At 43.5% G+C, this 9,462-nt stretch overlaps 1 protein-coding gene across 2 annotated transcripts; it reads right to left on the bottom strand.

Annotated features, from left to right (window-relative positions):
- Positions 1 to 851: 851 nt before the first annotated feature.
- On the bottom strand, positions 852 to 6,508 carry mycn (MYCN proto-oncogene, bHLH transcription factor). Of its 2 annotated transcripts, none has more exons than XM_044107365.1 (3): positions 6,357 to 6,508; positions 5,336 to 5,988; positions 852 to 2,938 (listed from the first exon to the last, which is right to left on the bottom strand). In XM_044107365.1, exons 2-3 carry the CDS (start codon positions 5,964 to 5,966, stop codon positions 2,175 to 2,177), a joined length of 1,395 nt encoding a protein of 464 aa, XP_043963300.1. In that variant the 5' UTR covers positions 5,967 to 5,988; positions 6,357 to 6,508; the 3' UTR covers positions 852 to 2,174. The 2 variants fall into 2 exon arrangements, with proteins under 2 accessions (XP_043963300.1, XP_043963301.1); XM_044107366.1 differs by having other exon boundaries at positions 6,368 to 6,492.
- Positions 6,509 to 9,462: the final 2,954 nt, after the last annotated feature.

Here is a 9,462-nt window from a genome sequence, read left to right as displayed (position 1 = left end):
TCCATAAATGACTCCATAAGCAGGAGTGTTTGAGGTGTGTTTGCTAAAGATGATCACTGGCAAAAATGGAACAGCTTCCTAGATTTAAAAAATTTCTCAAAATCACCTACACGGTAGGTTTTAATGCATTTAGTGTATTTCCCCTCTTACCTTGTCCATTTCTTTTTGTGAGCTCACTAAAAGACTGTGCTGACCATAGCAATAGATTTCTCTTTCAGCCATCTCCAGAGAATTTTCTTTTCCAAGGCACATTTTTGGGCCGAGGCCCAGCGCTGAAGTCACAGGGGGACGGCGGATCGAAGGGGCCATAGAGGGGAGGGGAGGAGGGCAAAGCCATGTGGCTGATGTTGGTAAACAGTATCGAGACTTGTCCTGGCATCATGGCAGGCAGTGCGTAGCACCGGCAATATCAGGCACCGGGGGCCACACACAGACCACGACAAAAGGTAGACACACATAAGAACATTTGCATTCATATCCACACACACATACACACACACAAACGAGGGCACGCATACACAGACTACTAACAAATAAAAGACTCACTCTCGTGTCTGCTACTTAGCAGCTGCTCCAGTTTCCATGGCAGCAGCCTGAACAATGTAGCGGGAAGAGCTGTGTGTAGCAGAGAAGGAAACAGAGAGAGATGTGGAAATGTGTGTAGGCGTGCATGTGTGCGTGTGTGTGTAGGTGTGGGCGTGAGAGGCTTGAGAGGGAGGGGCGGGGTGGCAGCCGCAGGGTGCAGAAACAGAGAGGATTCAGAAGACGCGCTCTTTCTTTGTGAGGATGAGGCTTCCGAGAGGAGCGACAACAAATACAGAAATTTGGAGGCAAGACACAGACGTAAAAAGTCAGGAAATTTTGTCTATTTATTTTTCAAAATGAGGTATTTCAAAAGTGCCATGAGTTGCAGCACTAAAGGTACATTTAATGTAGTGAAAAAAAACAAACATATCAGTTTACCCAGTTCTATGCACCCGATAGTTAAAAATATCAACAAAAGAGGAAAGTTTAAAAAAAAGGTGGGAAAAGTCCAGGTACATGTGGATAAAACACATCTGCTGTACAAAACAATTGTCTGATAAGAGAGAAAAATGACAAGATAAAGTGATATCTACCAAGAATGCATTCTCTTACGAAAATATAAGTATCAAATTTAGTATGTATCACACTAAAAGCAAATAAATGTGTAAAACGTAGTGATATACAAAAAAGAAAAAGAGAAGAAAAAATATGCAGTTATATTACAAAGTTTTTCTGACTCTCATAAACTGAGACCTTACAGTACATTGAAAGGTATATAAACTTACAGTCCAGTTATTGGCAGCTTCCTGACTTGAATATATATATATATATATATAAAAAAACAAGAACAAAAGTGTAGATATAAAACAAGGCAGATCTGAGTGTATTTTGTCTGCACACTATTGTTATATACAAAAGTGTCGCCTAGCAAGGTGCACAGTTATACATCCACTGACTTGGTTTGAGCACCAGTGTGAGAAGAGTGAGGGGAAAAGAACCTGTAGTGGCATTGTTTGTGTCTGCTATGACGCCTCGGTCATCAGTTTTTTAATGTTTCATTTTTCAGTTTTGCAGTGATGAAGGCAAAGGTAAGCGTGCACCGCTGAACTCTCCAAGCAAAGTGCCCTCCAACACCCATCCCTGTGTGGAATCATGCAATTCCAGGCTGGTGTCACAGTGAGTACAAAAAAAACAAAAACAAACATACATGTAGAAATGATATATATATATATAAAAAAAACAAAACAACAACAACCAGAGGGAGCGAAGACTAAAAAAAGGTGTCTCTTGTCTCCCTCCTCATTCTTTCTCTTTTTGTCTTTCCTCAATGTGACTGGATTGAAAAGTAAACCCTAAACATTCTTAACGTCAACAAATGTGCAAAAAAAGTGGCGGCAGTAAAAGTCTGAGCGTTCCTCCAGCAACCCTCCCTCCCCCCTGTGCATCCTCTTCTCTCTTCCAGGTTTGTGTATCGGCATCTGACGATAAATGTCCTCTGAGATTTTAGTGTTTCTGTGTGCAAAGGTCCAACAGATATAAAGGCCTGTGTGTCTGTGCTTAAGTGTATAGGCCTATGTCTGGAGTTCGGGATGGTGAGAGGAGTTCCTCAAGGGTCTATGTGAGGGGTTTTATGTTGTAGCAGTTGTCTGTCAGCGAGTCCTAGCCTGCTCCAGTCTGCGCATGAGGTGTTGCCTGCGAGCCTGCAGCCTGTCCTTCTCCTGCTGGAGCCTCATCTCCTCCGTCTCCAGTGAACAAACGTACTCGGTTGCCTTCTTCAGGATCAGCACCTTTGCCGCCTTCTCGTTGTGAGCCAGCTCTGGGACATGGTCGCGCAGGGTCAGGAAGCTGGATCGCAAGTCGTTGCGTCGCTGGCGCTCCAGGATGTTGTGGTTTCGTCGGCGCTCGCTGTCCTCAGAGTCAGAGCTTCCACGCGGACTGCTGTCCCCGCTGGTGCTGCGCTTGCTGCGGGAGCCCGCAATGCTGGGGGCAGAGGTGCAGGACGAGGAGGAAGATGTAGAGGACGATGAACCGATTCTGACGGGAGGGCGCGATGTCTCTGATGTCTTCTGTTTCTTTGGAGGAGGGGTCAGGTCATCATCTGAGGCATAGGGTGAGGGCGCCGCGTAGTTGTGTTGCTGCTGATGGACCGAGCTCCTCTTCAGGATGAGCTCCTGAGGGGCACGGCTGTTGAACCGACTCACAACCCCAGATCCTGAGACAATCCCTCTTGCATCTTGGCTCTTGGGATTAACACAGATGGTTCCTATACCTGTGGTCATGGGAGATGTCTTGCTGATTGTGGAGCGTCTCTTCTCTACTGTAACTACATCGATCTCTTCCTCCTCTTCTTCCTCCTCATCCTCCTCATCATCCTCTTCTTCATCATCTTCATCCTCATCATCGTCTTCCTCTTCTGGGAGAAAAAAAAAGGACAAAAAGCTAAACAAACTTTGTCATTGATGTGCAAAATATTCTCACTATTCAATCTACGTGTGACAGCAGGTGACAGGTAAATAGGTCCATATATTAGTGAGATCAAGTGAGGAATGTGTGTGGGAGAGGACGTTGCTCAATGCTGTTAGCTCAGGCACAAATGTCTTAATGCTTAATGTCAGTCACTTCTCAGCTAATCTGCTCTGCAGGCATTGGCATGTTCATACTCAGCACTGAGCAGACAGACTGGAGTTCTGAGTTGTATTCCAATTCCCTTCTTCAAAACCTCTGCTAATCTTCAGCGAGATGAGACAGTATTAGTCTAATGCCGTCAGTCTGTTACCGCAACCTCGGTAATACTTTGAGTGTTTGAGATAGTAGAAAGAGCTTTAACAGAGTGTAGGCATATGGTGGAGCACACATATGCCAGTTACCAGCATCCAGGTACTCACAGGTTTTAACAAGTTATGCACTCAAGACCGCAAAAAGTCGTTAGAAGTCATTTTAACAAGATGCCAGAGAAAGTGGTAGACCAGATTTCTTTGGTTGTAGCGTAGAATAGCACTGCACTGCCCCCTCCCTCACCTGTTTATGTGCACTGCCAGTCATCTAGCTGAAGGAAAGTAAATATTTTCTCACACATTTGATAAAGACCAATTTTGATGTTACGAAAAACACAGACAGTCCAGATGTCCTGCTGAAAAGTCCAATGAAGGCCCAGGCTGGCCCATCACTTTAATTACAACTGCAACTGTCAAGCTGTTTGGTGAAGATACCATATATTTCAGGTAATCATGAAAATGTGATACCATCCGACATCTACTGGCCCTACTGGCGCGAATTTTAGCAAACCTACATTGTTTGTTTGAGTGCCTGGAAGTGAACAAGTGGAAGGCATAGGGTGTGAGTCGCAGTTAAAATGCCTTTGTGATAATGGCTTTCATTATCAGCCCAGGAGCATCTGTGGAGTGTGGCATTTTACAGCTTATGGTAACCCACTTCAGACACCAGACACACATACTGATCGCTCATACAGACTGCTGCTGACATCAAAACAAAGCTGAGCACAGCTGGCTGAATGAAGGGAGCAGGGAAGGGGGTGTGGCTGACTCTGCCACATGTGAGTCTCTTTGGTGTTTCACTCTCAGAAAGGAACAGCTCATTGAGTGCAGTTCAGAGGATTTTTTTTTCATGTTCTTTCTTCCACTTGGCAATTTGACTGTAAAACTGACTCTTTTTTTATTTTTAAATGGGAGTTGAAATTTTGAAATGGGCCTAACTGAAAGGATAATCCCATACTACTCTTCTTTTAAAAGTGTGTATTCCTTTTATTAAAAATGTAAACTCCAAAATAGAGGATGGGCACGTCTGGAGGCAGAGTGCACAGGCGGCAGGCCATCGGATCACCACAATTTAAGCCCCAAAACTGGAGTGGCGCCAGGAAGACAGCTGTCCCGAATGGAGCGCTTGCTCAAAACACTCCTCCACCCCGCCCACCCCAAAATAAGAAAAAGGGGAAGAAAGAAGAATCAACCAGGACTTAGTGACTTTTTTCTTTTACTGCAGGGGAGGTGTGAGGCAGAACTGACCGAGTATGGACTCTGTGCCAAGTCCGGGGGCTTTTGTAGTATTGTTTTCCAAGCCAAACACACAGATAAGGACTTGTGTGAGTGTTTATTTAGGGAACTCCTGGGGCAGGGAAAGGGAGATACAAGTCCTAAAGGATGTACGGTAATTTTCCAATCTAACACACAACTGCCTTCTGTTGCATTGTAGTAAAGACTCTTATAATCTATTATATCAATTCAGTTATCAGCTAAATTTGGGCCAAGCTGTTTAAATGCCAATTAATCACCAACTGCGAGCAAACTGTCTCCCTCATCCATGCGTAATGACAGCATTTACGGCACACTTTTATCAGATCATCACATTATTGAAAACCTTTTCATTTCCCCCCTCCTGCAGCCTGCTGCTGTGGTGTGTTTTTTTTTTTTTTTTTTTTGCTCTGGTGCCAACTGAGTTCAGCAAAGCGCACAATTCCCTATTTTACTGCCATCTGCCGGATGAAGAGCCCGCTGATTACATAAAACCACGGTTCACTGTGTCACTACTCCAGTGTGGGTCTGTGTGCTTGCATGCGTGTGTAATTGCAGACTCGTGTGCGTGCGTGTGTGTGTGCGTGTTGAATGTGACGGTATAATTGGATTTTGGGCCAGTCATATGAACAAGATCCTGTCACACAGATGTACCAGACTTCAAATAATAACAGTAATGTGTGAAAATTCAGAGAAGACGTGTGACATTGTTAATATTTTTGAGAAATCTCTTTTTTTTAAAAAGTGTAACAATTATATTACGGTATTCATCTGATTCTTACCGGAGTCACTCGCTGCGCTCCCATTCGCTGTGGACGCGTTAACAATCCCAGATGCGTCCTTGCTGCTGCTCTTCTTGTTCACCGGGAAGGGGAACACGATCGCGGGGTCCACGCACTCTGACACCGAGCTGCGGCTCACCACCTCCGGCACCCTGACGTACGCGTTCCTTCCCCCGGCCGATGCCGTTGAAATCGCCTTACCCAGTTTCTCCGTTACCACTCGTTCCAGCTTTTCCCTGGCGGAGAAGCCGCTCCACATACAGTCCTGGATAATGATGTTGTCGGGATTTGTATCCACAGAAGAGCCGAAAAGGTCCCCGTCGTCGGATGCCCCCCATATGTCGTCCTCGGGCAGGAGCAGCAGCTCAGAAGCCCAGTCCAAGGGGTCCCCTAAGCTGAAGCCGAGGGGATCTGCCTCTGAAGAGGCAGTTGCGGCCGCCGGCTCTCCCGGTAGCGCTGCGCGGCTCGGAGAGAGGGGCGGAGTGGGCAGCAGCTCGAATTTCTTCCAGATGTCCTCCCCCGGTGGCGCAGCGTCGGGACCACAGAGGTAGAAGTCGTCCTCGTCCGGATAAAAACATGGTTGTAAGGAATCAAACTCCAAATCGGAGTTTTTACTGATGATCGCCGGCATTCTATCCAACAATCGAAAAATCCTGTGAACATGCAAAAGAGGTTCAGTCAGCGTGCGCTGTTGGATAGCGTCTCTCCACATTTCTTTCTAACAGAAGTGCTCCACAGAAAGTGTCTGAGTCAAAAGCCCACACACGGATTCCAAACTGCCTCCACTGTGGGCTTTAAAAAACCGCACAAATCTCAAAGGAGTCCGTGCGTAAATGTGCCCATGACGCACTGCTAAGGCGCAAAACAAATGAGGGCTGCACTATTCTTTTAAAACAAAAGTAACTTTTGTTAGAAAATAAATTGAATGACAACATTCGAATATCATAACTATTTATTAGAGATATATAAGACAATGGATACAGAATGTGAAGAATATCTTCTGAAATTAGAAGATGCTCACCTCGTCCTTACTTGGGTTGAAAACGCGTGAATCGATATTTATCGTATCTTGCAGTAAGTAGTTAATACAGACACCAGATTTGGATCAGTCATCTACTTTTGGAGCTAAGACGGTCCTCTGACACACATTGTGGGTCCCTCCAGAGTGTTATACACTTTAGTTTTGAGGGGAGGAAAGCAAGCTCCTCCCACACGGGCTGGTTTAGGGGAGGGACAATTCCTACCTATGCTGTGGACTGGGATGCGATGCGGGAGTGGAGAGGCTGGCTGGAATCCTTCTTTCAAGGTGAATGGAGAACATACCTTCAATAATGAAATGAATGGTCAAAAAGAAAGTGTTTCTTTTAAAGAAATGGGACAAACAAGTAATAAGAGAAAGACAATTAAAAAAAGAAGAAAAGAAAAAGCTTCCTTCAGGCTTGTCCTAAAGATATAAGATGAGAAGCTTGGGCTGGTGCATTAGTTGAACTGCTAATGAGTCCTTCCGAGTGCTACTTTAAGGGCTGTAAAAATCAACTTTTACTCTGTAAGCTATCCTCCATTCACTCCACACGGGTTTCAACACACTGTATGGTAAAACATATTTGAAAAAGTCTATACTAATTTAAACAATTCATATATATACATACATCCATTTTCTGTTCACCCTTGTCCCTTACAGGGCTCGGGAGGGTTGCTGGTGCCTATCTCCAGCTACGTTCCGGGCGAGAGGTGGGGTACACCCTGGACAGGTCGCCAGTCTGTCGCAGTATATAATTTATTTTATTCTTTTTAATAACATGCATTAAATTGTATATTATTATTAATAATAATATAATATAATATATATTATATTCTCTCTGGTTTAGCTCTTAATATTTTGCCTTTTGTCTAAAGGCCACCAGTTCACCCAGATGGAAGACAAAGCGGCGCTCACCTACGCCCTCCTGTGGACGGACACGAAAGATAAAGTCAGATGCTCATCATCACTGTATACAGCGAGTCAAACAAAGGGATAGGATTTTTTTTTTTTTCCTAAAGAAAAAGGTAAAATATTAAAATAATGTTTGGCTGTTAGGAGAATCCTCATCTAGAAAAAAATAAAATTAAAATAAAAGGAAACTAAAGAAAGAAACAGGCTTTGCAGGAAGGGGAGCTTTCAGATGCCTCCGGCATAAAGACTGAAAAGGAGAAGAGCATGTTACGTAACCGCAAGCGGTGGTTGTAGCCTGGAGTTATTCCCATTCCCTTTTCTAATGAGAGCTTAGGATGAACTGCTCATCTGTAATTAAGCACAGGCATATACACAGTTCATGATATTCACTTATTTTCAGGGAAAACGTTTACAAAACGGCTTTCAGCTGAGCGCCAGCTGAGTGGGAAGACTTGACAGCTTCCAGCTATTTTAGTAAACAATGGAAAGATAATAAAATACAGTATATCATTTTTAAAAAGCATATTAAATATTCAGCTGTGGCACCACTTTGTACTAAAATGTAGGCTTGTTGTTGTGAAGTTACTGAGTTTATTGTAGGTGGTTAAGATGAAAAACCAAAGTTAGTAAACTGAGAATCTGCAGCTGTTTGGTCAACAGGCTTGGAATGGCAGGGAGTTTCCTGGGACCATCTCTGCATTCAGCTCCCAGGAACTTGGAGAAAAGATGGCTGTGGAGTCAGAAACTCCCCACAGGCTCTTACATGTCCGCTCATTTTTTTTTCTCAAACTGGTGCATAGTTCTGACCTTGCAGCAGCAGCAACAGAGGCATCCTCAGCTGTGAAGGAAGGCAGAGTGGGAGTGGGAACATAAAAAAATAAAGATCCGGGAAGCGCAGGATGTATGACGCTTTTCAGACAGAAGCTGCTTTAAGAGGGTATAAGTCTACCGTGGTGTATCAAGGTGCATTCACACCAGCCCTGTTTGGTCTGCTTTAATTGTTCATCTGCATAGAAAACCCTGATCATTTGACGAGGTGTGAATGTACAATCAAACTCTGGTGCGGACCAAAAAAGTGAATTCTGGTCAAATTTAAAACCAAAATCTTTGTTTGGTTTAAATGAACTCTGTTGTGGTTCAAGTGCATAAGGGAACATCAAGTGGACTGTGGACCATTCCAAAAGCAGGAAGTAGATTATAGTGCAACATTTACATTCTCTGCAAATACTACAAATGTGCAAGCATTGCGCTGGTGGGAGAAATGTCTTGCAGTCTTTTACAAAAGGCAAAAGAGAAATCTCACATCACTCCAATTTTATTTACAATTTTTTGAGGAAGAAAGTTAATCTCAATAACCTCTTTAAAAGTTTTCATGTTGTTTCCTTCAGTGGTTCTTGGTGTAGTGCCACCAAAAGCAAGAGGAGTAACAGGTTGCCCTAAGGAGACTTAGTTTGTTTGAAACAGTGCTGTTTCAAACAAAAGCGAACTGCACCAACTGAAAATGTAACAAATGTTGCAATTTTGTTCCCCAATCGAACTGAGTCTACAGGATTATCAGGTGTGATAGTCTAGTCATTAGCTTGGACCTATGGACTCAGTTTAATCTGGATTTGTACTAGATCAAGAGGGTGGTTATCAGTGGCAGGAATTCGTCCCTCAAAGATTGCAGGACAAAAGATTTGATTCCTGCTCTTTCTGCCTCTGTAGTTGTGACAAGACACTTCACCTGCCTTGTCTTCTGGTACAGGTTAGAGTGTGCCCCAGCACAGCTGTGGCTATACATTAGCGTGCCACTACCAGTGTGTGAATGTATGTGTGAATGGATGAATGACTGAATGTAGAGTAAAGCACTTTGATGTCCTAAGGACTTAATAAGGCACTGTACAAGTGCAAGCTATTTACCATGCTCTTTCAACAGGACTTCACTTTAAAAAAAAAATCAAAAATCACTGATCTTATTTGAATTATATAGATGCTGATGAAATAATGTGTAGTATGGTAAACAAGTAAGGTATTGCAATTGACTTCAATAAGGAATATATAAAAAGGACAAATCAGTGTTAAGTCTTCAATTGCTCATTATGGAACCATTTGTCTTCTGTTCTCATTTTACACTTTCTCACATATGAATGTAGTCTATAGAAATGAAAGACAGACTTGTCAGACAAAGGTAGCATAGGCTCTGGCCTCTTTA

Source organism: Gambusia affinis, linkage group LG22 (assembly GCF_019740435.1).
Source record: "Gambusia affinis linkage group LG22, SWU_Gaff_1.0, whole genome shotgun sequence".
Taxonomy (NCBI): Eukaryota; Metazoa; Chordata; class Actinopteri; order Cyprinodontiformes; family Poeciliidae; genus Gambusia; species Gambusia affinis.
The sequence above is the reverse complement of the archived record's forward strand: the minus strand, read 5'-3'. Positions and strand labels throughout refer to the sequence as shown.

What these genes read in the sequence shown, in the direction of transcription:
- mycn (XM_044107365.1), bottom strand. Translation starts at nt 5,966, where the DNA reads ATGCCGGCGATCATCAGTAAAAACTCCGATTTGGAGTTTGATTCCTTA. An exon ending in GAGCGCAGCGAGTGACTCCG is followed by an intron (nt 2,939 to 5,335) that starts GTAAGAATCAGA and finishes TTTTTCTCCCAG; the next exon opens with AAGAGGAAGACGATGATGAG.